This window comes from Gobius niger (genome assembly GCF_951799975.1).
Source record: "Gobius niger genome assembly, chromosome: 16".
Lineage (NCBI taxonomy): Eukaryota > Metazoa > Chordata > Actinopteri > Gobiiformes > Gobiidae > Gobius > Gobius niger.
The window spans coordinates 266,483-294,389 of NC_136867.1; the positions used below are offsets into that span (position 1 = coordinate 266,483).

Below are 27,907 nucleotides of genomic sequence, written 5' to 3' on the forward strand. Positions count from 1 at the left end.
GTTTCATTTAATATTACATACATTTATGTTCAGTAAATAAAGTTGCCATGTTGTAGTTTGAGTGCCGCGGATGTATCCAGCAGCACTTGTTGCGCGCTCCTGTCCCAGGAAGCACGCCTGGAACTCGGCTGAACTATCAGGGCCAGAGGCTAACATGGAGCCGTCTACTTCATGACTTCCTAACCAAAGCACACACTTTCAACACTATTTTCTGCCCCGCACCGCGTCCGAAAGAGCAGTTATGGCACTCTTCTTACACACGGAGAAGCTGGCGGGACGTCGGTAAAGCAGCCTGCAGCTCACGGTAATGTTTGGACTCGTTTTCACCTCAGAATGTAGTCGGTAAGTGATTGTTGTGTTCCCGGGGCGCCGTCTATTTGCTGGTGCTGAGTTATCGTTCATAGGTAAGTTGAGAAAAGTGACATAAGTGCTACGTTTAGCCACTTTTGGTCTGTAATGTCACACTCCTTTACACGGGCTGCTGTGTGGAGGCTATGCTACACTTGGAACACGTTGTAAAGTTCGTCAAATGAATATAAAAGTTGCCAAGAATGGTCAAAAAGAGGCATTAAAGCTTTGCCTGCTGCTCTGTGTGTCTGTATTATGGTCATCTTATGTGTTACTTTCCATGTTTCACACTTGTTTTTTAGGGTTTGACACAGACTTGAGAGGTCACTGGCCTCTGTGGGGAGTCCTCAGAACACACAAGTTAGTCTGTGTTAACTTTATAATGACATGTTACACGTGGACATGGAACAAATCACTTGATCTTGTTTGTGGGACTGGGAGAACAGCAGAATGAAGGGGGGTGTGGAGCCAAATATGTTCTCAAAACAAGTAATCCATGAAAATACTACTTTTGTGCTGATGCCTTAACCTTAATTCGACTGACAAAGCATAAAATAAAGATACAATTTTAATACTTTCCATCAAAACACATCATAGGGCTGGGCGATATATCGGTATTTAACCCCTTAACTCCCACCTGAACCGAGCACATTTTCTCCAGTTTGGCTTTACCCCAATCCAAAAGCTTCTGGGAAAAAGCTGTGAAAATAGCAACAAAACTGAGACAAAAACAATGATGGAAATGTGACAAAACAGTGAGAAAACATTGACAAAAAAGTGATGGAAAATTGGCAAAAATGTCTCAAAAATGTCACAAGAAATTGACAAAAATGTGACAAAATGTGACACAAAATGACAAAAAAGTGACAAAAATGAGTTGAATACCCAACAAAAAAATGATGGAAAAAAATCTGATGACGTGAGGAAAAAGATCCTCTCGGTTCAGGCGGGAGTTAAGAGGTTAAAATATATAGATATATTTTTAAATGAGATATGGAATTAGAACGTATCGCATATGAAGTTAACAAAAAGACACAGGTCATCTCAAGATAATAATAAAAAAAAAGTTCATCTTAAACTGAGCACTTTATTTTGTTGTGTCTTTATATATAAATGCTGCCCTCAGAAAAAGATTGACCTATTTTATTTTATAGGCTTCATTTAAATGTGCATTGTGCACATTACGGGGCTTTGTTATACAGTGTTTATGTTTATGTACATTTTATAGTGAGTTTTCTATAAAACTACTTGTATTTGGCTTTGGCTTTGACTTAACATTTCATTCCACAGCTCTCACTTTGTCTAAGGTTGGCTGTTTGAATCCAGGTGCAACAGGCCAGAGTGTACCCCCGATTCAGACTATACCCGGGGTTAATTTGATGCCCCGGGGTATATTATGGCCTGGTGGGTGGGTGGGGTTTGCAGCAGCCTCACTTCCGCAGCTGTGACCATAGTAGCTAACCACCATCAGTATGGAGTAGATGAATAATGCAATGTAAAGTGTCTTTAACCAGTGCATCGCATTGGTCAATGATTCATTGTTTGATTTAGGTTCACTATCATTGGGTAAAATTTGTGATAAAAATGATTAAATAAAAATGATTTCCTGCATGAAGCAATTCAATGGTTTCAAACAGAAATCAGAGAAAATGATTATAGTATATTATCATTTAGATGAGATTAGACCTAGCTGGGTCTGCTATTGTGTATACTAGCAACAAATAATTCTAACATCAAATATTTAGCACATTCAGAGTTTTGCTTATTATATCTAATTTGGGTTATTCATATTTTTGTTGAGATTGTGAAAAGTTAGACTATATATATATATTCTGGCCCAGAGGGGTATAGTCTAGCGTCTAGGGGTATCGTTTGGCCTAGTCCATGATTGTGGCCATACCGCCTTTGCTCTGCCCAATCCTGTCAGACCTGGGAAGCTCAGCAGGAAGGGCCTGGTCGGTACTTGGATGGGAGACCGTTTAGTAACACCAGGAAGCCTGAGCGAATGTAGTGAGTGTGTGGTTGGTGGTGGTCGGAGGGGCCGATAGCGCAGACTGGTTGCCTCGCTTCTGTCAGTCTACCCCAGGGCAGCTGTGGCTACAATAGTAGCTTACCACCACCGAGTATGGAGTGAACGAATAGTGCAATGAAAGCGTCTTTGAGTGTCCAGAAAAGCGCTATATAAAACCAATGCATTATTATTATTAATACCAGGGGTACATTAACTATACCTGGGTGAGGGTTTATTTGGCCTGTTACACCGGCCCGTGCCAGTGCAATCTGTCGTGTCCCTTGGGCAAGACACTTCACTCACATTAACTTGTGTGAATGTAGTGTATGTGTCAGTGGGAGTGGTCGGTGTTAGTCCGAGGTTCTGGTGATGCGGATTAGGAGTCTCCCTTCATTCAGTTCCCAGATGAATAGCAACAGTTGGGCTGCACTTTCAATAAAAGATAAAAGATAAAAACATAAACAGTAGCATACCACCACCGAGTATGGAGGGAATGAATGAGTCACTGTAAAGCGTCTTTCAGTGTCCAGAAAACATTATTGTTGCTTACTCAAGTGCAGAGCTTTAGGGGTTTTGTGTTCTGAATTATAATATAGTTGAAATGTAACAACTGGCTCTAATTGGGCAAAATCATTGGAATGTAGCTACGTAACATGTCCTCTTTATAATTTATCATGGCAATAATAGGGCAACACTGATGGTTACCAGGTTGGCTTGTGTTAAAGCTCAGGTACCTGATTTTTCCTGCACAAACTGACATTTATTTATTTGGCCCAAACTCTGCAGAGAAGAGTCTGAATGCAGCCGATGATGGGGCACCAGGGGAGTAACATGATGTCACCTCTGCAGGACAGCGCTTAAACTCATTTAGGCTAATCCTAACCTTAAGGACAGTGGAGTTTCCTAAAGGCGGTCTGGAGGTCTGGAGCTCCTCTGATCACGTGACGCTCCATTGGTTGCGTTTAGAATTGGAATTGTTTATGCACGTTTCACGCCCATCTTCAGCTTTGAGCGGTGACAAAGTGAAACATAAATTGCACAGATTTAGATTCTGCTTCTATTTTCCATTGCTCAATTAAAAACTTCACTTCACTTCACTTCACTTTATTTCATGTCCCCGATAGGGCAATTAGTTTTGCAGCTCAAGATACATAAAAATAGATACATAAAAACAGACTGTAGGTGAAGACAATGCAACATGGTCTGCTTTTTTGTGTTTACAACATACTCAGCTTTAATGTCGAGCTCTGGTTATTTCAAAGCCCAAAGCGCTTATTCCTTATTAAAATGTCCTCGGCTTATGAGCTTCCTGTGTGTTTGAGTAGGTCGCTTGTTGAATGGGAGGTGCCTAAGTCTCCCTCTTGTTCTTTCAGGGACCTGAAGATGAGCCTCGGTGATTGTCATGGTTTCATCTTGGACAGAGACGGCTGTAAAATGTCTTAAGCAGACCCCTCCCGAGCGAAGAGTTGAAACATGCCCCTGCCGTTTGGCCTGAAGCTCAAAAGGACTCGAAGGTATACCGTGTCAAGCAAGAGCTGCCTGGTCACCCGCATCCAGCTGCTGAATGGAGACTTTGTGGAGTTCACGCTGTCGGTGGAGAGCACGGGGCAGGAGTGTCTGGAGGCCGTGGCTCAGAGGCTGGAGCTCAGAGAGGTATGCGTGTCCCGCTGTAATGTACCAGCTGTTTTTAAAGGCAATGTAGCACACGACTGCTTCTATGAAATGTTTTTCCTCATTCACTGACTTTGACAAGGGATGGGTGTGTGGGAGTGTGTGGGAGTGTGTGGGAGTGTGTGGGAGTGTGTGGGAGTGTGTGGGAGTGTGTGGGAGTGTGTGGGAGTGTGTGGGAGTGTGTGGGAGTGTGTGGGAGTGTGTCCTCATGTGCAGCTTAAAGATACTCTAAGTGATCCCGGAGCAGAGCAGGTTTCACTACTGACACCTACTGACAAAACAAATTTAAAAAAAGCTTAGTGCAGCTTTAACGCGACCCAAGTTCAGTTGTTTGTGTAGTCTACTAACGTGAACTTGTATAGAGCAGTAAAATGATGTAGGAGTTCTATTCTTATTATTCAGCAGTAGTTTTTTTTTTAATTTCCGTTGAAATTATTTCTGTTGGGTCCAAAATCCGAATAAACTTGGTGTAAATAACCTAATGTCTTTGATCAGAGGTCACAGTTAACCCCAAAACAGCAGTTTGGTCTGAAAGCAAAGCCATCCACCCCCTGCCCCCTGCTGGCTGGGAATTGCGCAGCTCCCTTGCTGATGCATGTTCATTAATATGCATTGTTCCCACTTTATCTCTCAAATAAATTGGCATTTATTTACTTATTAAATTTAAAGGACATTTGGATCGGTGTCTGGTTTGACAGGTTTTGGGGGAAACTAATAGGAGTCGAATCTTTAGCCTAGTCGGGTTAGACTTCACATGTAAACTTAAAGCTATACCGCTTAGAATTTGACCCAGTAAATACAATACAATTGAAATACAAGCTTTCATTTTCTGACAGACATTTTCACAATTGAAAAAAAACATACATGTACGAACAAACATGTGCCTTTGCTGTGAGCGTCTCAGCTCTCTTGAGACCTGACTGTAACTTTAATGGGAGTGGGTACGTCTCCAGCTCGTTTCCATGGAGATATTGACTAAAGCAGGGTCTAGGTCCTCATCCAACACGATTCTTTGATTACCCACTGCAGTAATAGCATTTTTTGTGTTGAGCTGGTCATTAGGAGCATGTTTGTACTGATGGCAACAGTATAGTCAAAAATGTTACGCAGTGTGCCTTTAATGAATGAGGCATGTCTAATCCATGACGACATTAAACCAACCTTTTCTCTCCCTTTGACAGATCACCTTCTTCAGCCTGTGGTTCTACAATAAACAGAACCAGCAGAGATGGATGGACCTGGACAAGCCTCTGAAGAAGCAGCTGGACAAGTACGGCCTGGAGCCCACAGTTTACTTTGGAGTGGTGTTCTATGTGCCAAGTGTCACACAGCTTCAGCAGGAGATCACCAGGTACTCAGTCCCCTTTCAATACGGAACTTTATTTAGTTAGGCTGGACATGCAGAACGGAATGCTCTCTTTACTGACTTCAGTATCATTATTTTGCATAATTGTTCCATTAAAGTACGAGTATGGGTAAATGTAACAGTACCTAGCTCTAGTGACAGGCCTGCTCAGATGCTTTTGTTATGAACATGTTGTAATTATGGTTTGGATTTCCCACAGATATCAGTATTACCTGCAGCTGAAGAAGGATGTCCTGGACGGAAAGATCTCCTGCTCTTTGGACCAGGCCGTTCATTTAGCCAGCTTAGCAGTGCAGGGTGAGGAAAACCAACAACATTTGAAGTTATCTGATGTGGTAACTTTTTGTAACAGATTTACATGCTTAAATGTTTGTAACACAGTTTGTGGTGAGTTAAACAAACTAGACTACAAGTACACAACATACAACAATAAGGGTTTACAGTTGAAAAGCTGAGTGAATCTAACCCAGACTTGCCATATGATGACCATGGATAACTCGTGGTTCGATGGCCCTGTCACATTTGTCCAGTCAGAGGAATCCCAAACGCTGTTGGCAAAGTTAAATTAAGGATCTGCAGCTTAGTGACGGGGGCGTTAGCGTAGCAGAGCTGCTGAGATCACTTACTGCAAAGTCCAAGTCATTTGCTGTCATGCAGCAGGCTCCATAGGGAAGTGTCAGCCCCACAGTCTTGGCTTCTGGCTCAAAATAAAGGTGTAACTTGGTCTGGGAGAGTGCGTAGTGAAGGACAGTAGTAGCTTTAAGCACTGCCAGTGCCTGGAATACTGGGCATATCTGGAAGCACTGGCCTCCTCTAAACATATGTCTGCCATTCTGCCATTCTTCACTCCACTTCCAAGTCATTCATGATGTTTTATGTCTGTGCACAGCTGCTCTGGGAGACTTCAACAGATACGACTCCCAGGAGTTTCTTCAGAAGGTCGACCTGTTCCCAGAGGTAAGCGCCACTGCTGCACATATGGAGCTGCTGATTTATCCCAACTTTTACCTTCCAAGACTGAAGTTGTAACATGGTATTACTGTTGCTTATACTGTACATGACACAATCATTTACTTTCGAGTGCTTTATTTGGTTTCACAATGAGTCACTATTACATGTACAAGTTTCTTTTTTGTTTTCAGGACTGGATTCAGGATGAGCGTGTGCTGGAGGAAGCCACACAGAAAGTGGCTCTGCTATATCAAACATTACGGTAATGCCAACCTCGGCATGTGTGGTTTTGTCTAAGATCATTTTTGAAACGCTTTTGTCTCTGGTTGTGACATTTCAGAGGATTGTCCGCGCCAGAGGCTGAGATGTTGTACATGCAGGAAGTGGAGAAGATGGAAGGCTATGGTCAAGAAAGCTTCCAAGCAAAAGTATGATCACAGTTTAATTTCAGCTGAGAAAATAACAAGGAGAGGGACTAATGCAATCATCTTTTGAATCTCAACCAGGACAGTACCGGCGCAGATGTCTCTCTGGGGTCCTGCCTCGATGGGATCTTTGTCAAGCACAAGAACGGAAGGCCTCTTCTTCTTTTCAGGTTTGTACTTCATGTGACAGCCACATCACGCCGAGAAATGTTCTCATGTCTGTAGATTATTTACATTCATGGGTAAGGGCGATTTTTGAAATAATCATATAACAGTAAATACTAGCAATCACGGCATGCTAGTTAATCGCTGGTGTCATGATATTGAGGTCGGAGCTGCTGGGGTAACCTATCAGCAAGGGGCTGTACTTTCTTTTTTCCTGCCTTCCGCCTCCATCGTTTGATGTTTGATCAGAAAGATCAATCCTCGCTGTTTTTGGCCTGTTGGCCAATCAAAGTGGCTGCAGGAGAATCACGTTTGTCTGCGCTGCTGTGCGTTTGGTTGGATCACGGAATTTTTCATTTAATCACGGGCAGTGGTGGTTAAAAAAAAAAGCCAAAGGCTTCTATTCATTCCCAAATGCACATATATGATCTAGTTGTAACATCTCTACTGCAGGTTTATGACGTAACTATGATGCGGGTTTTCATAAAACAGGCGCTGCAGATAGTGATTCTGTGATACGGAGCTGAACAGGCTCTATGATGCAAGCGACTCATGACTCTGAGACAGAGAGTTCTTCCTCTCTATTTTTTGAGGGGCTGTGCAATATCGCCATAACGATATAATTACGATATGTCTAAACCATTTCAATATGTTCCATTCTAATTGAACACAAATTGTAAGTAACTCACAGTTTTTCAATAGACATATTTTACATCCTCGTGTCCTGAAGGGTCCCCGAGATGACGCTTTAATCCAAAGATGGTATTTTTCCATCTGTGAGACGCCTGGGACTGAAGAGTGGAGAAATGTGTCGCAAACTCGTTACAAAACTTTAGGGCTGGTTTTCTTCCATTCATGCAACGGAATAGCCAATATAGTAGCTCCTACAGACTCCAAACTTTCCGGTCTTTGGCTTACAAGATTTTAATCATTTTTTAATATCTAATTCCCAGCCTGATTTATTCAGCTTTCAACCCAAATAAATCAAGGTACAATTTGAGTTTCACTGATAATTAGCTTATTCAAAAACTAAGCAAGATATTCCAATTTCCCTCTGAAAGCACATTTATTGCTAATATGTCAACCAAATTATTAATCAGGGTCTATCCATTATGTAGATTTTTCCGCTGAAAATATCATCAATTTTGGCCATTTTTATGCACAAAATGTCTTATTCTTAGATGAAAACATAAAATTCCAGAAAACTTCCAATACATTTTGTCCCATATTTATATGAGGAATGTTCAGTAAAAGTTTCAAATTGATATCTCTAAATATATGTTTTACCCCCATTCACTTACAGCGTCTCGCCTGTCAAAGAGACGGTGTGAATGAAATAGTTAGTGTAAAATGTTTTTGATGAAGGAATAATGGTGTGTAAGCTGATTTAGCATATGTCCTCTTCAAAATGCTTCAGATAATGAAAGGAATGGACAGACTCTGCTTTATCCTTAACATGATAGTGTGTGGACATTCCTGGCTGAGGTTGAACTGCAGGTTATCTACATACCTTTGCAATTACAAGAAACCCGCTGATGCCTGGGCCCATTGTCTCCGATGCGCATTGTTAGAATAGTTGCCGTGTGTTGACCGCATTGCATCACCTGCTTTCTCTCTCTCTCTCTCTCAGGTGGAGCGACATTAACAACATGACTCACAACAGGTCCTTCTTCGCGCTGGAGCTCTCCAACAGAGAGGAGAGTGTTCAGTTCCAAACGGTAAGTCCCAGAGCGTCTCCGCACTGTCCCCACAATGCACCTGTGTGTCTGCCGTCTGGGAATGTGCTGCTCTCATGTGCTTAGGGACTGGAGGGCACGCACTGGAATCACAAGAACACATGTGGAACAATGTACTGACACAGGACATGTTGTTTTTCATTCTGTGGAGAAAATAAAGCTCAAGATTTTTATTCTTTTTTAAAGACAATGTGTGTTTCTAGTCTATTTAAACCTAGTCCTATTGATTATTTAGACTCATATCAGACATATACATTTTATCCCTTATATTTCTATCTGTAATCCACAGCTAATCTCTAAATACATTTTGACCCTGTTTACATGCAGTGTCTTGCCATAAACTTTGCTCAAACAGCTGAGTGGTTGGTATTTACCTGTCCAACTCTATTACCTTTGTCCTTCCAGCCTGTCAGTAAGTAAGTAAGTGCTTTATTTGCCATTGTACAATTGTACAACGAAATTGCGTTCAGATGTTGGGTTAGTCCTGAGCCACTGTGGGCCAGCCTGAGCAGCATGTTTTTGGAGGTTGGCCTCAGTGCTCCTCTGAAACTGTGCAGTAATGATGTTTTCAGCTGGAGCAGAGCCTCCTCAGTGAGTATATCTATCCGCTGCTGTGGACGTTAGCTGCGTTAGCATTAGTGAGAGCATTGCAATTAGCCCATTTATTCATTATGGATCCAAGGTTATGGCTGTACTACAGAGAGGGTATGTACTTAATGATAGCGGTACTTTCCCCTGCTCTAAGGCCTCATCCACATGTAGTGGGGCATTTATAAATCCACCCTTCGTCTAGAAACAAAACTTGAGTTCACACAGCCTCCATACCTAACACAAACCGTATATGTGCTGTCTAGTACATTCATTGTTTAAATCTCCACTTTCTGCAGCACATTCATTATTTTTTTGGCATTGGTATAAACAGGGGTCCCACGTGCACTGTTAGAACTTTACAGACGTGCCTAACAATTGTGACACGACCTCACTGACCAGTGTTCGCTGACAGTAGGCTGACTGTCCTTGCACGTAATAACTCCGACAACGGCAGCAGCGAGGGCCGTTGCATTCGTCTTGCCTTTTCCTCCAGAGGATGACTTCATCTCAAAGCAAAAGTGTGTCCCGGTCTGACCCAAAACCGCTTTGGCGTCTTCAGCGAACATGTGGGATGTGGGATGGTTACTTGGTGTAAAATAGCCGAGTATAAAGTGCTCCTTTTCCTGCAGGGATCGACGTAAAGCAGGACTTGAACTAAAGCAAAAAGCGCCTGAACAATCGTTAAAACAAACACCGTTTTGAGGCTCCATGCAGTCTATGATGTATACAAGTTTCAAGTTTCAAGTTTAATGGTTTTGTATAGCCCAATATCACAACAGAAGTCGCCTCAAAGGGCTGCAACAAACATCAAGGCAATAAAACACAGCAATAAATATGACAATTAAAAGTTCAGGTGAATCCAGGCAAATATAATGTCCAAAGGTAGCGACGAGCGGCGTGGGCGTCCCCCGTCCTTAGACTCTCCAGTACGGCAAGGAAAAACTCAAAAACCCGGCAGGAGAAAAGAGAAACCTTGGGGAGAACCACAGAAGGAGATATACACAGTCCGCCATGTGACGTCAGAGGATACAGACATCTGCAGTTTTGTGTAGAATGGGTCAAATCGTAGGAAAATATCGTAGTTTTGCTACTACGTGTGGACAAGGCCTTTTCAGTTCGACTTTACAGTGCTTTTAGACTGTGATTCCCGTGTGCCACAAATATTTCTATGTCGGACTGACGTTAATCCCAATTTCTGGAATTTGCCTCAACATTGACCCAGCACGTATTTCAGATGTGAGGAATTCCAAGGTTGGTTTCATTATTGATGTCAAAAGCAGTAAATGACCTGTGTTGTTTTCACGCAGGAGGACATGGAAACCTCCAAGTACGTGTGCCGGATGTGCCTGGCCCGGCTCAAGTTCTACAAGCTGAACAAGAGCACGCTGTAAGTCCTTCCCTCGGGTGTGCCCGTGGCTGTTGTGACGTGTTACAGTGTGTGTGGTGTGTCTCTTCAGAGAGGAGCGCGAGCCACGGCCTTGTGAGGGCCCCCCCAAGTCTCTCCTCACCCTGTCCTTCCCACGCTTCCCCATGCTCTCACGGCCCTTTCTGCCGGCGGATAAAGGGTGAGCAGATGATGGCTACTGCTGTTTGTCTGCTTACGCCACAGTCCGTCCACAGAAAAGCCTCTTTTACTGTTTCAGTGTGGTTCTTCTGTCAAAGCAGCCGAAACAGATTACAGAGCTCCGTCAATGATCAGACAAAATCCTATCAACATCTCAATGGATAGTTGAGTTAATTAGGGATGCAACAATGCCTTATATTACATTGATTTGTTCAACTGAAGTCAGTAGTGGTATCGCTCCAATGCCCCAGAGCTAATGTAGATCTCAGTACACTTTTTTTACTGTTTAATTGACAGAGTTTATTGTGCTTGCCGCCAGTTCAGACTCCTCTGATGAGGCGGGGGCTCATCAATTAGCAACTGAGAACATTTTTCTTCCTATAAACGGCAAACACACAACCTCTTTGTGATGGACTTAGTGTTGGGTACATTACCGCTACAACACCAGTACTTAAACAACGAAACTAGAGCAATGTGTGGAAAATCTGCAAATCTGCAATATTCAGGTCATCTCCACTGTCAAGAAATGGAATGGGGAAAAAATTATCATTAAAAAAGGGAAAAAATTATGAAAACGTGGAAAAAATTGGGGCAAAAATAAGAATTAAATTGTGTAAAATAAATAAATGGAGAAAAATGGGGCAAAAGTGCAAATTTGAAAAAATAGGGGGAAAAATGGCAAAAAATTGGGAAATTAATGGAGAAAAAATCCATAATTTGAGCTGAAACAACCAAGTCACTTCCTTTAATTCTGTCCCTGGACCAACAGCATCAAAACTTGGATCTAAATATATAAGATTTTTATTTGGTACCTACTTTCGATACTTGAATGTTTTCCATCCCGGTCGTACCTAAACGTTTTTCCCAATACTAGACTGGTATCGTTGAACGGTACACTGCCCTAAATGGAATAGAACCCTGTAATCCTAAATGACACTGTACTGCACTTCTTGTCATTGTCATAAGGGGAACATTGTCTAACTCTTGCTCTTGCAGTTGCTGACACTAACATTTGTTTTTTGTTTTTTTAATCCATATAGCGTTAAAGATGTTATTGTATTACTTGATTAATTTTGAAATCTTCTCTCTATCCATTTAAATTGAAAAACCCTTGGCCCTGACCTAGTTTCTGCTGTTGTCTCCAGACAGACACAGCCCACTGTTGTGAACCCCGTGAGGAGGAGGTCTTCCACTCGACTCTCTCTGGTAACACGGACCATCCCTGTACTTTATGTTTTCTCTTTTTGTTTGTGCGAGAGCAGCTGAACGTCACGTGTGTGTTTGCAGCCAAAGCCCCAGGCCTACATGATGCCTCCTCCTCCGATGCACTACAATGGCCACTTCACAGAGCCCTACACCTCCTCACAGGGTAATAAACCTACCACAATGTACAATCGCGCAGCCCTCATGGTAAAGACTGGTAGTTTGATAATACCACACCTTCCACCCAGTCTGTAGAACTGTCCAGTTTAGGATTATGGTCAGGAGCCGCAGCTCAGTTTTTCCAATTTGCTGGAAAAAAATCGTTTCTGCTTGTCCAAATCAAGGTCAAAACATTATCCTCCTAACCCCATCCTGGACCGAGCACATTTTCTTCAGTTTGGCTTTACCCAAATTTAAAAGCTTATTACTTTTCTTGACCAGTGATGTAGTGTTCATGGTCCAGGAGAGCTTCTCTGTGATGTGCACACCCAGGAACCCCCACTGCAGCACCGTTGATTGTTACAGGAGCATGCTAGACCCTCGCTCTGATGGTTTCACTTTCACTGTAGTTGTATTAATACCAGGAACCCACAGTGACCTGTTTTTGTAAGTAATTTCATGTATGTAGGACTATACACTTTTATGTTCAGTTGTCATTAAATGAGATTAAAACAACCTGGTAGAAAAGAACATTTAGCAGGTCATTCTTTCAAAATGGTGTAAAACACAAGTCGTTTGTTCTGCACATTTTAAACCCATGCAAATATTTTTTATGGATTGTTGCACATTGAGATTTGTTTCTGAATTGCAATGTGGCGCTCTGAATCGTAATTGAATCCAATCATGAGATGCCCACAGATTCCCACCCCACGACAGATTTTGTGGTTGTTTTGATTACGATAATTGTCCTGCCCTAATTCCAGTTTTGGTGTTAGTGCAGTGCCCCGGTCGAGCACATCTTATCAACTGTTATTGAGCTAATCTGTCTAAATATTGACCTTTTCTCCTCAGATAACCTGTACATGAACAGTCAGAACGGCTTCTTCTACCACTCTCAGACGAGCCTAGACTGCCCCCCTCTGGAGTACGGCGGAGGAGGGGGGCGTTTGCGCAACGGCAGCGTGTACAGTGCCCACAGCACCAGCTCCTTAACCAACCCCCAGCACTACATCCAGCCTTCGCCCATGTCCTCCAACCCCTCCATCACCGGCAGCGACTACCTGCCCACGCACCGGCACAGCGCGCTCATCCCGCCCTCCTACCGCTCCACGCCCGACTACGAGACCGTCATGCGCCAAAAGAACCAGGCCATGATGCTGTCCCAGGAGCCCCGCCAGAGCCACTCCATGAGGAACCTCAACATCGGCAACTCTTACGCCTACAGCCGCCCCGACCCGCTCGTCTACAGCCAGCCCGAAATCCGAGTGGACAACCACCACCCCTACCCCTTCCACCTGGGCTCCAGCTTCCACGGCCCGTCCTCGCCCTACCCCTACCCGACGGAGAGGCGCCCTGTGGTGGGGGCTGTGAGCGTTCCCGAGCTCACCAACGTCCAGCTGCAGCAGGCCCAGGAGTATCCCGCGGCCAACATCATGAGGACGCAGGTTTACAGACCGCCTCCGCCTTACCCGTACGCTCACCCCCGCCCCGCCAACAGCACGCCAGACCTGTCTCGCCATCTGTATGTCAGCAGTAGCAACCCCGACCTGATCACCAGGAGAGTTCACCACTCTGTGCAGACGTTTCAGGAAGACAGCCTGCCTGTGGCACACTCGCTGCAGGAAGTATCAGAGCCTCTGTACTGCGGCCCCGCACACAGACCGCAGTACCACGTTTATAAGAGGAATTCCATTGAGGTCACCGCGCTGGCTCAAAGTCTGGAGGCCATGAAGGTGAAAGAGCGAGCCATGTCCAGTTCCGCTGTAGAAACCATCGCTGTGGGCATGCACCATGCTCGCTCGCACGGCTCCCAGCTCAACGTGCTCCTGGAACACTCCCAAAACGAAGAGATGAAAGAGGAGGCGCAGTACGGGCATAAGAAGTCTCTGTCCGACGCCACCATGTTGGTCCACAGCAGCGGCGAGGAAGAGGAGGACGACAGCGGGCGCCATACCCTGCACACTCAAGAGGTCCAGCCCCCGCCGGCCTACCCCATGGGCTTAGCGTCAGAGTTGACGGGAGCGCTGGTGTACAAGAGCCACCCGCCCATCCCGGAGAGAGAGGCCTGGAGCATGCCCTCGGAGGGGGAGGCGGGCGTCCCGTCTAAAGCCAAAGTGAAGAAGAGGCCGGTGTCCGAGGGCCCGCCGGGGAAGAAGGCTGCAGACGGGCTGCCTCCTGCGGTGAGTCTCTACACACTCTGCCGCCGGAGATGGAGGAAATGGATACAGAGACGATGTATAGACATCAACATTACGTGGAGGGCAGTAACCATGGCGATTATGTAAACCATAGCCACATAGCCAAACTTTTTCATACCGAAAGGTATCACAAAGTGCTTTACAGATTACAACATTTAAAACAATATGCCTGGCACACCCTCCCATCCCCCCGAATATATACAAACGTTACATACACACACTCTCAAACTTCTACCCCACCGTTTACGCACACACCCCCTCTCTCACACACACGGAATAAAACAAATAGATATACAAGGCTGGGTACAGATGGACACTAGCAGATATGTTTTAGACGCTTGACCACGACACAAAAGATACAATATGGAAAACTACGCCCTGAAAATACAGAACCTCTCTCAAACTACCTGCCATGGCTAACAGGTACTTTTGTCTTAAAAGAGCCTGCAAAGACTTGAACTAAATTCCCCCAACTTAAATTTGAGTCCCAGTGCTATTATTTGAGCTGCTGTGAAAGTGCCAGAGATGGGCTTTTCCCCTTAATGATATATTTTTTTCATTTATTCATATTTCTCTTTGCAAACAAATAATTGTCTTGGACGTAAAAAGGTCAGTGAACCTCCAATAACGCTTAGTGCACCTCACTCTGCATTTAATGGAGTTGGGGTCGGGGTCATTTATCAAGGCATGTGCTAAATAGCAGATGCAAGCTGCAAAATAAAATCTTCAATATTGTGGGGATGTTGCACTCAATTTACCATTTGATGTTGCCTTTATTACAGTATCTAATTTGTAAATAAGATTATGCTGCGCAAGCAAACAAATGCATACTGCATATGCAGTGGCAAGCATAGTTTGATAGATTCTTTCATTGATTTTGATATTGTTGCTCACGATAATAGATTGTAGCTCGGTGTCTTCAGTCCCACCTACTGCAGTCGAACAGATTAGAAACGATAGTTACCTGCGTCTGAGGCGTGGAAAGAATTGTGTAATCTCAGTTAACGTGATTGCAAAGCTGAGACTTTACCTTCAACCCCTTTATGTTTGCTCAGCAAACATCTGGGTGTTTGCTCATGGTTGGAGATGGTGTATTGTTGAAAGTCATATTTGGGAGCGATTTGATTGAACTAACACTCGATGTTACTTGTTGCTATTAACATGAGCCGCAGAAAAGCCTTCCTTTACAGTAGAAATACAGGTACATTTCAGAAAGTACCTTTAAGTGAAACACAGGTATTCGTTCTTTGAATATACACAGCGTAAAACATCCCAAGCAGAGTTTTCTCATCATGAAAATGATAAATGAACTGAAGAAAAGTGTGTCGTATTCACCAAATAGAATAATGAGTGAAGACAGTGAATACGAGCGATGGCGATATCGTCACATCCGGGGGCTGTGGTCGGTATTTTACCTTTCAAACAAATGATAAGAATCCAAAGGTTCATAAACAGGGCATTGCTTCTTTTGCGCTGTAACAGATCGATCATTTTATAAAACCATGTTAGAGGCCTGGATACATCAGCTGTTGCTGACCATTCACCAAGACATCCGGTGAAAGATGCGGAAGTAAACAAGAACAGCGATCGCTCGTATATTGTGCTGTTTGTGTCTCTATTCTAAATGAAGTTTTGAATATCTTTCTTTGGGAGCAGTTCAGTGCCGTAGGGCACAGCACTGTACAGCCTGTACCCTGTTAGTTATTACAGATGGCTGTGCTTAACCATGCCATTGGAAGATGAATATACAGATAGGCTGTGTTTGAGAAATCTGAATAATACAGCATGAAAAGGGATAAGAAGGATTCAAACATGTGTCCCCGGCCGTGTGAGAGCCAGAGTCAGTACCACCTTCTATTATGGACGTTAATGAGCAACTGTGTTTTCTGAAGGATGAAGTGACCAGTCTCTTAATGTGAAGCTTTAGAGACATGAAGCTTTGTGAAGATCCAGCACCACCTAATGTCCCACACACGGGGACACAACAAATTCAGCAGCAGTTCTGACAAACGGCAAAGTCAATTTTGAATTGCACTTAAGTTTCCCGTTTTTTCCAATTTGGTTTTGAATATCAACATTTCCCCTCATTCCAAGGGGAAATCTTACCAAAGTAAATAGGCCAACATTTTTTGCATTTGTGGCATTAAAGATTTAGTATTAAGCATTAAAATGGCATTAAAAATCATGAAATTTCACTGCCACCTGTTGTTTCAGCAAGTAAATGATACATATCTAAAAGAAAGTCTTTTGTGGAATAAGTTTGCATTATTTCACTGTTTTTATGACTAATATTTCAGTATAGGTATCAAAAGGTATTGGTATAAAGAAAACTGTACCTAATCCAGGATTTAAGACTACACGTGATTATCCTGTAGATTATTCTAATTTTGTGAATAATACTGATTTTGGGGGTGTAATGTATATTTTTCATGAAACACTTCTTGGGATGTTTTGCTTTGTGTGTATTTAAAGTACAAACATGCCGTCACAGTGTTGTTACGTCCCTGCCCATGATCAGGAGTTTACAGTGTACACAGCCCTGCAGTCTGACGTTTGCAGCGCTCACGGCCGCCGCATTAGTCACCCAAACGGGTCGGGCCACATTTCTGCGGGCCGTCCTTCCCCCCTGTCAGTGTGCACCGTGTCACTCACTCCCTGCCTTTCTGTGTGACCAGGGTATGAGGAAGGGAGGCAAGTCAGATCCCAGCAGCAAGATGGGCCCCCCACGGCCCCACCAGCACAACGGACTGAGCTTCAAGCTGGCCCACCCCCAGGAGGCCAAAGACGAGCCGGAGAGGGCGTCCAACGACCAGAGGGTAAGGCACGAGCAGGAAGTGCTGCTATGTAAACGCTGGTATTGTGCTCATCTGTTCCTCCATGCAAAAGTGTCAAACCTGCAAGACCGTCGCATGTTTACAGCCGCTGTGGAGCCACTCTTTAGAGACTTTTTTGTTTCATCTCGACACCTCTTGGAGCTTTCATTTGTGCGCAGAGTTCCCCACACCGTGAGCGTGCAATCCATTATTTAGAAAGTGTGCTGAAAGTCTCCCCCCGAGCTCACTTCTGTTGGCTGTTTGGACATACAAAACTAATTTAAGCTCCTTCCTCGTTACAGTTGTCACGGTATCGTCCATTTTAGTTTCATCATGATTTTGGTCACATTTTTGTGGCTCGATCACGGTTCAGCTACATGACCAAAACAACAGTGAAAACATGACAAACACAGCACAGGCCAAAAGTTTGGAAACGCTTTTTTAATGTGTTTTTTTTTTTCTTTCATTTCAAAACTGATTCTGACCGAAGCCGTTCATTTATGAGTGAACACGTACAGAATTCTGTTTTAATTTAAAAAAATGTTGACATAAATTGTTTGGATTCTCAAACATGTTGAAAACTCGCTCAGAAGACGACCTTATGAAGCTCATGAAGGTAAGGCCAAGAATTAAGGGCGGCAATTTTGAAGAATTTAGAACATAAAAGAAGAAGAAGATCTTTATTTATACAGCACCTTTCACAGACATGGTCACAAAGCGCTTTACATGAGACAGTTGTACATTCACTCCATACTCGGTGGTGTAAACTACGTTTGTAGCTTCAGTTTCCCCTGGGGGAGACTGACAGAAGCGCTTTGGCGACTACACACGTCTGCGCCAACCATACACTCACACACATCATTCATTCTGGCCTATTGTGCATGTTTTTATATTCAACTTCTTGACGAAGCTAGCAAGAAGTCAAGGTCAAACATAGTTGTTTGACCTGTTTTTGTTTCCTTCATAATCCCATGTGTTCATTCATAATTGTAGTGTGTTAATAATGTTGAAAATAAGGAAAAGCCAAGATAGAAAAAGTGTGTCCAAACTTTTGGCCATGTACTGTATGTGTCCCGACCAAATAAACAATAAATAAATAAATGAACAAAAACGTGATAAAAATGTGACAAAAAAGCAACTAAAGCAAATAAAGTGGGATAACAAAAAGCTTAATTTTTGAATCAGTTTTTGACACTCCTACAAAATGGCGTGTCCGGTTTGGTGTTAACTTTGACGACATGATTCAATTCAGTTTTAGACGTTTGCTAAAAACATAATTTTGTTAATAATAATAGTTAGTTAAACTATAATAATAGTTTATTTCTAGTCTTAGTAAATTTTATCCACTAAATCTAGAATTTACATTACTATTATTGTATCCAATGATATGAGGCTCTTTCCAACTATTACTACTATTTAGTCCCTTATTTTCTTTTTTAAATTTTAGGTTTATCTATCTCATTTTAGTCTGCAGGCATGTGACGTGACATTACCACTGCGATATAGTGCTTTTTCAGGAACAGTGCGGATCTTTCGGACATCAGAAGCTTACAGTTCTTCTTTGTGTATGCTGAAATGTTTCAGGTACCTCTGGTTCAGACGTCTTCGAACGTGCTCTGGGTTTAGCCGTTCGTATTTCAGTCTGAGCTTACAAATGTAATTAGATATTTGTATATGCACATCCACATACAGTAGCTCCCTTTCATGACGCTCTGGTTTGGCCTTAGGAAAATCGGGCGTGCACATTTCTCCTAATAATTAATGCTGTACAGATAGTTTACTGTAAACCATAAACAGGTGTTTCAAATCCTGAACGTCAGCGCAGCACTGGTTTATTAGAATATTTCATTATAAGGAACTCTGAGCACCTTCTTGCACAATTTATGGCCTAAGTATAAATTTATTTGAAGCAATATTCAGCCACAGTCAAATCACAGAGGTCTTCCACAGTTTAATTCATGATTTCCCTGATTCCCTTAGTTTTTTTTTTTTTTTTTAATTTGTGTTTTGTCACAATTAGATGAAAACAAAACAAAATTGAGCTCTACCGCAGAAGCCCACAACGATCCCCGTTTAGTGTCATGAGTTCAGCCAAATACTGTCTCTTGTTTGTGATCACAGACTGTGTAAATACATGTCTGTGGGCAGTACATGAATTGCAATAAAGTGTGCCGGGTGAGGTGGCTATAGCTAGCTCTGTAGTGAAGGACCCGTTTACAATGTGTAAAACTTGTAATAGTGGTTTTAGCTGCTGGTCATTTCTTGCTCCTATTAATTAACACAGATCGTAAGTTAATTATTCACTGAAATGCGAAAATGGAATGTGAAAGTCGTTTGCGCAAAGCCCCTGTTGACTCTTCACAAAAGTCCCGCCCCTTGGATACTGTTGCTAGCTTCGTCAAGAAGTTGAATTGAATACGTCATAATGAGGGAGTAGGGTTTGCAATGTTGGAAATTATCCAAGGGAATTTATGGGAATTAACACAAATGAAGGTTCTTTACAGACAGATACAAACTGAAGTACAAAAATCTGATTTGATAGTTAAACTCTGAAATATCTATCGCAGACCTCTCACCAGAGATCACAGAGATCTCACCAAAATCATTTCTGCTGTGTCTGACCCAGGGTTTTGAAGAGGACGGTGTTTTAGTTTGGGGCTGATACAAAGGAGAGCTTTTGGAAACGGAACAGACTCATTCCATGTTTGTAATGTCTATACTTTATTCATTAAGTGTGCGCAGTATTACAGCATTATGTCGTTTTAAAAGTCTATATTATTTAAGTCTGTTCTGCTGAATGCAGCTTTGTGTCAGACTCAGGCCCTGCCCAGTCCTTCTGTTGGTCAGCATCTGTCAGGGTCTGACCGGTGAATTTAACCAATCACAGTGTGATGATGAACAAAATCATTATATACAACTTTGAGGATTAAGCAGAATGTAGGTTGAACAAAGTTGTGTTATTTTAAACTTTGATGTTTTGACACGACAACATGGTCTTCACTTGGGTTGTCAATGACCAAAGACTAAAAGGGGCGTGGCACGGCGCTGACCAAACTACAACTTATCCTTATTGTGGCCATGCCGCCTTTGCTCTGCCCAATCCCGTCAGACCTGGGAAGCTCAGCAGGAAGGGCCTGGCAGGACTTGGATGGGAGACCGTTTGGGAACACCAGGAAACCTAGCGAATGTAGTGAGTGAGTGGTTGGTGGTGGTCGGAGGGGCCGATGGCGCAGACTGGTTGCCTCGCTTCCGTCAGTCTACCCCAGGGCAGCTGTGGCTACAATAGTAGCTTACCACCACCGAGTATGGAGTGAACTAATAGTGCAATGTAAAGCGTCTTTGAGTGTCCAGAAAAGCGCTATATAAAACCAATGCTTTATTATTATTATTATTATTATTAATAATAATATTTTTAATCTTATTATTGTTATTATCTGACCCAAACTGCACTCATAAGAAAAAAAACTTTGTGAGCTCTTGCTGTAATTGAAAGGGTGCATTTCTGTGTAAAAAGTCTAATCTCACCTTTAGTGTGGGCCTCCTGCTCCCTCACTCCATCATTGTCCCTGTCGTCCTCCGGGTCAAACATGGCCGTGTGACACATGTCTCTTTTTGCTGTCATGTAAACACGAGACATTTGCTTTATTATGAAATGGTCCTTTCAGGCTGTTCTTCGACTTAAGTGCTGCACGGTGTAGTGATGAATCGGTTCACATTACGTGGAGCTCCTCTTTTTCCGGAATATAAAAAAAAAGAATGAAGCGGAGAGAGACACAGCGGGTCCCGGTTTCGGTCATGTAGGACCATGGTATTAGAGGTTTAATCAACTCGGAGCCTGTAGAAGTCTGACCTATAGAAATAGAAGGTAACATCTCGAAACTGTATGTTTTTTTATAATTAAAAAACAGATATAGTGGTAATAGATGGACCTGCCACAGGCCTCTGGTGTTATGTGCCTACATTGAGAGCATCTTAATTGATGATGTGTGTATTTAGTTGACCAATGAAAACTAATTAGTCGACTTAAAGACCAAAGTCCTCACATTTCTTCTACGGGTCTGGGGTGGGACATCACTTGCTCAGTTCAATGCAAGTATTTCTGTGCATTCAGGTCTGACTTTTTACCCTTACAGTTGAATCATTAATAGCCCCATAAAAGGTCGGCGTCGTCTTAAGTTGTGATAAACTCTTGGCTGTTTGTGTATTGGTGGTTTACTGGCAGGATTGTACTAAAACAACACGGCCACAGTTTCCTGAATGCCTATTGTAAACCTGTATATGCTGCTCTGCCTGATCAAATCACTGCCAAAGATAAATAAACTAACCCTAAATCAAAGTTTTCCTCTAAATGTGCTGAAGCCTGACTGTGTTGTGCTCCTTGTTCTTCCCAGTCCAACGAATATGAGAAGCACATGGAGCAGGGCCAGGTGTTTAAGGAGTACGACGAGATCCCGAAGCGCTGGACCCCCAACGAGTGCTCCATCGCCCGGCAACCCGAGAACGAGGAGAGGAACCGCTTCCAGGACGTCCTGCCCTACGACCACAACCGTGTGGAGCTCATCCCCACCAAGGAGAACAACACGGGCTACATCAACGCCTCGCACATCAAGGTAAGGGCTGCTGAGCAAATCATTGACCCTCCTAGCACACAAGGGATAGAACCATTAAAAAACATCTACCCAATATATGCCATTTTCAAATGTGAACGTTCCCATCGTGTGCATACTGAAATCAAGTCATCAGGTGTCCACATAAATCCATGTGGACACAGGCTTCATGCTGGGGGAATGACCTGTGCACAGACATGTCATGTCAAGACGTGTGTTATTTGTTTATGAGCCCGAGCTACAAGTAAAGCAGCTTTAAACCAAAGAGATTTGTGTGTATGCAAAGAGGAGATCATTGTCAGTGCTAGTGAAGGCACAGTTCACTCACAGCATGGAAGTGCATGCTGTCCAAATCCGGAGGAATACGAACCTCTGTGTTTGCCTCTTTAAACCCTTTAGTGGATGTTTTAAGCCTGTACAGGAGGGTAACGGTGCTGTCTCCTCAGATCACGGTGAGTGGGCAGGACTGGTGCTACATCGCCTCTCAGGGCCCTCTGCAGCACACCTGCATAGACTTCTGGCAGATGGTGTGGGAACAGGAAGTGGCCATCATCGCCATGGTGACCGCAGAGGAGGTATGTGCATATAAATAATATTTCTCTGTCCAGTGTATTGACCAGCCTGTTCTCAGGAGAGCGGCAGAGAGAAGAGTTTCCGCTACTGGCCCAAGCTGGGCACACGGCACACCACCGTGACGTACGGACGCTTTAAGATCACCACGCGCTTCAGGACCCAGTCTGGCTGCTACGCCACCACCGGCCTGAAGATCAAACACCTGATGACGGGTCAGGAGCGCACCGTGTGGCACCTGCAGTACACAGACTGGCCCGACCATGGCTGTCCCGAGGACTTCAAGGGCTTCCTCAGTGAGTACTACACTGCAGTACAGGCCTGAGCAGCACAAACAGAGGTGCACCCACACCAGCCCATAACGTCCCATACCAGCCCACACCAGCCCATAACGTCCCACACCATCCCATACCAGCCCGTACCATCCCACACCATCCCACACCAGCCCATAACGTCCCACACCATCCCATACCAGCCCGTACCATCCCACACCATCCCACACCAGCCCATAACGTCCCATACCAGCCCATAACGTCCCATACCAGCCCATAACGTCCCATAACATCCCATACCAGCCCATACCAACCCATAGCTTTTAACTGACTAATCTATTTATTTAATCCTAATATATAAAATATAGATATGGGAGGTTGTGCAGGCGCATTGTTTTAAATGTTGTAATCTGTACAGCGCTTTGTGATACCTTTCGGTATGAAAAGCGTTTTATAGATAAAGTTTGATTGATTGATTGATTGATACTAACCTATACCAGCCCATACCAACCCATACTAACCCATACCAGCCCGTACTAACCCATGCTGACCCGTACTAACCCATGCTGACCCGTACTAACCCATGCTGACCCGTACCACCTGACCAGGTTTCCATCAGCACTAAATAAAGTTTCCATCAGCCCCAAGAAAAAGGCTACAAACAATATTGAAGCTAAGTCATTGACTGACAGTGTTTTTGAGGCAGGCCTAAATATTTAGTTTTTAAAGTTTAATATTTCTATTATATATTACTAACTACGCTTTATGCCAATTTGACAAAGTACAGTTGAACACTCCATCAGTGCACTGGAAATGTTTTTTTCTCTCCAAGAGAACAGCAGCCTACAGGTCCATTTACTTTAGAGAGTTAAGAACTTGGGATCATTTTTCTTTAAACCCGCATGTGTTCAGTCAGACTGAAGCTCTGCCTTGCAGAGGCTCCTCCACAGAGCAGGAGAAAGGCTGTGTTTAGACTAGGGCTGTCCCGGTATGAACATTTTAACTCACGGTTATTGTGACCAAAATTATCACGGTTTTCGGTTTTATCGCGGTATTTTTTTAAATGTGTGTTGATATGTTCAGAGAGCATTCATAGTCCTGCACAAACTGAAATCGCTTCAAAAAAGTTTAACAGTGCTTGTTACATAAAAAATACAGACAAAGCCTTTTCACATCAAAGTAAAGGAACTATAACGATGTGTTGTTGATGTTTCGAGGGTTTTACATGAACTATTTATAGCATCAGAAACAAAGATAAACCGTCTATATCAGGAAAACTGTTGTTGTCCTTCCAGTGAGCTTTCGCTTTGCAGATTTGGGAAAATGATCCCCACCCCATTATTCATTAATGTTATGTCCGGTTATTCTTGTTAACTTTTGTTAACTTTTGTTTATTAGAGGCACTCGGCCTCAGACTTCTCTACCAGTGACTGTAGATTTTCTGTGCCTGAAAAAATGAGGGGTCTTTTGCAAATGAGATGTTGCATCTTTCTACCGTAACAAACTCAAGTTAGGGTTAGGGTCTAAAGAACCTTGGCTATAGTTACATTCATACATAAACGGGTCTGATCTACAGGTTAAAGGTGTTCTGCAACTGTTTGGGCCCAATCTTGTCTTTAAACGCAGACGATGGCGTGACACTTTGCGCTCAGTAGGAGCACTTTGTGATCCTGCCACTCCAGACTGAGCACATTTAAGTGGATGGACACACATTTTCCTCCAACCAGATGGACTCTGGCCGGGAGAGGGGTTGTGGGGGAGTGGAGGCGCCACAGCGGACGCTGCAGCTCTTTCTCTCTCGACATGAACATTGTTTAGCTCACGTTGGAGTGTTTTTAGTTTATAGTTTGACCTGCGAGAGCCTATGGCTTAAGAAGGAACACAAGGCAGTGCTATGTTAACGAGGAAATGAATGTCAGTTGTGTTCCCATCAGTGCAGTCACCTCCTCTAGTGACGACCCCTCACAAGTGGTGCACGGAGGGGCGCAGAGCCACAAGATCTGGCCCATAATGTGGAATAAAAATGTGTATTTGACCTTGTAACCCAGCGGCTGTATGAGTGGTCAGCATGGAGCCTTTCATTTCCATCACTCGTATGTTGGACGCTCCAGGATCAATTGTTTGGAAGGTTTTCACTGCTGACAGAGCCTCTCACCAGAAAACCTACTGAACAATGTCATCTGGAGCGCAATGAAACATTTGCATAATGCACCTTTAAGAAGTTTTCAAGAGAACTGGCATGTCCATATTCACTGAGATGAAGGTGGGGAAAGTTGGGAAAATGACTGCATCAGGTGTCCTCCAAATATCCAATGATGAACCCATGATCAGCACCAACATCCAATACAGTGTCTGTAATTGAGCAAGTTAGTATTTCCAGTCAGAGGAGGTTCACATGGCTGTTTTTGGACTCGCGGTCAGACAAACCTGTGCTAGATCTGAGCAATGGCTGCTGGGTAATCAGGAGGACGTTCCTGGTGAGTCGCGCCACTTTTAGGCATCAGCAAAAAAACAAATGACTCCCACAGTTGTGCTGTTCCATGCTTTACTTCATTGCTCAGTAGTGACGGAGAGGCCGGTCAGCTGAAGCGAAGTGTCCACCTGAAAGACACAAAGACGGTGCGGCAGAAAATGAAGCATTACATTTTTTCTGCGCCGTCAAGGGTTAAGGGGCGGAAAATTCTTGATACATTTCCAGAAAGTTCCAATGGTAACGTTAGCTCAGAAATTTGTGTAAATGTAAAAACATTTTAAACTGTCAAAATGCTTTTTTGCATTTTGTTGAATAAACAATTGTTTTTATGTTATTGAACCATGAAACATGCATGTGAGTGATGTCACCCTAGACCCAGAAGTTTGAGGACCATATGGTCAGGTCAAAGTTCTGACATGTGAAGTGCACCATGCTTTATCCCCTTTTTAAGTTTAGTAAAAATCCTCTGTCATTTGTCCCAGCGCTCAGTACAAAAAGTTTTGTTTAATGAACTCGGACCCTGACAGACGCTGACCAATAGGAGCAGTAAAACAATATAATAATATAATACTGCACATACTTTTCCTCTCTGTGACAGATCAAATTAGAGTCTTGGCTTCAGCGTAAGTGGACACTCTTTGTTTAATGTCTTATAAGCCCATACATAAATAAACTACTATCTGTCTGTAAAGAAGCAACCCTCAGTTGTGTTAATTCCTATGAATTCCCAGATAATCCAGCTAATTCCCGTTCATTCCCTTGGGAAATTCCCTGAATGTTGCTCCCCTAGTGCTGACTGTGGAGATGTATCAGGCCCAGATTATGTCAATCAATCTTTATGTATATAGTGCTTTTCAAATATTTCATGTAACACAAAGTGCTTTACAGGACACATTGTCACACACACACACTCTCCCCACCCACCTCCCCCACACCACACTGGACACACACTGCTCACACACTGCTCACACACTGCTCACACATTGCACACTGGACACACTGAAGGTAAAACAATGGACATAATGTACATCAGGCTGAGATCAGGCTGAGATCAGGCTGAGATCAGGCTGAGATCAGGCTGAGATCAGGCTGAGATCAGGCTGAGATCAGGCTGAGATCAGGCTGAGATCAGGCTGAGATCAGGCTGAGATCAGGCTGAGATCAGGCTGAGATCAGGCTGAGATCAGGCTGAGATCAGGCTGAGATCAGGCTGAGATCAGGCTGAGATCAGGCTGAGATCAGGCTGAGATCAGGCTGAGATCAGGCTGGGTGCAGATAAACCAGGAAAGGAAACACCATCCAAGGAGCGTCTGCATCGGGAGCGGCTCCTCGGCTGCAGCCACAGGGACCAACACGGGGTGTCCGACAAAACCACACCTCCATCCAGACACCCACAGGACAGCCCCCCAGCAGCCACAGCCAATCACCGCTCCCGAGGCAGAGGCTCCTCCAGAGGGAACTGGGAGAGCATAGATTGTTAAAATTCATAAAAAGTAAAATGGAATAATAGGACAGAGAGGTAAAATACATAAATACAAAATAAATATTGTGTGACTGATGGTGTGACTGGTGTGTTGCAGCGTACCTGGAGGAGATCCAGTCTGTCCGGAGGCACACCAACAGCATCAGTGACCCAAAGAGCCTGCCCCCTCCTGTCCTGGTGCACTGCAGCGCAGGGGTGGGCCGCACCGGGGTGGTCATCCTGTCTGAGGTCATGATCGCCTGTCTGGAGCACAACCAGGTACAGCACATCTGTGTGATCACTACACTGGTGTCCATGTGTCGTAATGAGCTGTGTGTGTAACACGTGTGTGTGTGTGCGTGTTGTGCAGAACATGCAGGTGCCCGCGGTGCTGCTGGAGCTCAGGAAGCAGCGGATGCTCATGGTGCAGACCGTGTTACAGTACAACTTTGTGTACAAGGTGCTGGTGCAGTACCTGAGGAACGCCCGGCTCATCTGACCGTCCACCCGACCCATGGACACGCGTGTGGGAGTGACGTCACGTCTGTGTGGACCCTAACAGTGTTACACTATGTTTATATGACGCTCAGCACTTTGGACTCCAGTGAACCAACATGAAGCTGTGGAACCTCAGACTTATAGACTTCTAATTATTGCTCGAAATGAAGATTATTTAAGATAATTTAACAGTGCTCATATGAAGCTAGTGTGGACAGCTCTCTTCAGTGCAGTGTAGTGGCTTTTCCCACAGGACAGAGGGGATTTAAACCACTCTGGAGGAGAGAAATCCAGCGGCCCTGAAGGTGACGGGTCGTGTATGAAGCAGGTGTGGTCAGACGGAAGGTCAGAAATATGAAGAGACCAGCGCTCCTTTACTATCCGCCACTGCAGCGCTGCTGTGCCCAAATGAAGGAGTTCACATGATCTTTTATACTTTTTAAAATACTTTGAAGATGTTTTTGAGCAAACAACCAGTGCCTATTTTTTTCTTTCTATTTAAGCTTTTGTGTGTGTGTGTGTGTGTGTGTGTGTGTTTTGGGGCTTGTGTGGAGTGCCAGGCCTTCTCCCAGATGCCACATTGTTTTCATGTGGCAAAAAGAAGTGGCCATTCTACAGCCAGGGTTTACCAAAGTGCAGTGTTTTTTGCTTTTCCAATTTGAGTTTGGATTGAAAAAAAAAATGTTGAAGAAAACGCTGGATGGGTGACTGAGTTTTGTGACGCTTTAGTGTTTTAACGAGAGTCTCTGAGAGACTGGAGTGGGTTTTAGCCAAGGTTACATCTCATGTACAGGTATACTGTTCAAAATGTCAAAAAATAATAA

The 27,907-nt window shown here is 43.8% G+C and overlaps 1 protein-coding gene across 2 annotated transcripts; it reads left to right on the forward strand.

Annotated features, from left to right (window-relative positions):
- Positions 1-74: 74 nt before the first annotated feature.
- Positions 75-27,312, forward strand: ptpn21 (protein tyrosine phosphatase non-receptor type 21). 2 transcript variants are annotated; one of them, XM_079572900.1, is made up of 20 exons: positions 75-304; positions 3,733-4,012; positions 5,212-5,381; positions 5,596-5,693; positions 6,286-6,353; positions 6,539-6,609; positions 6,688-6,775; positions 6,854-6,942; positions 8,568-8,655; positions 10,572-10,651; positions 10,722-10,829; positions 11,974-12,034; positions 12,116-12,197; positions 13,043-14,370; positions 17,064-17,204; positions 21,593-21,811; positions 22,255-22,383; positions 22,440-22,674; positions 26,704-26,864; positions 26,956-27,312. In XM_079572900.1, the coding sequence occupies exons 2-20, from the start codon at positions 3,833-3,835 to the stop codon at positions 27,082-27,084; spliced, it is 3,525 nt and encodes a 1,174-aa protein (XP_079429026.1). In that variant the 5' UTR covers positions 75-304; positions 3,733-3,832; the 3' UTR covers positions 27,085-27,312. The 2 variants fall into 2 exon arrangements, with proteins under 2 accessions (XP_079429026.1, XP_079429027.1); XM_079572901.1 differs by lacking the exon at positions 10,722-10,829 and having other exon boundaries at positions 76-304.
- The last annotated feature ends 595 nt before the right edge of the window (positions 27,313-27,907 follow it).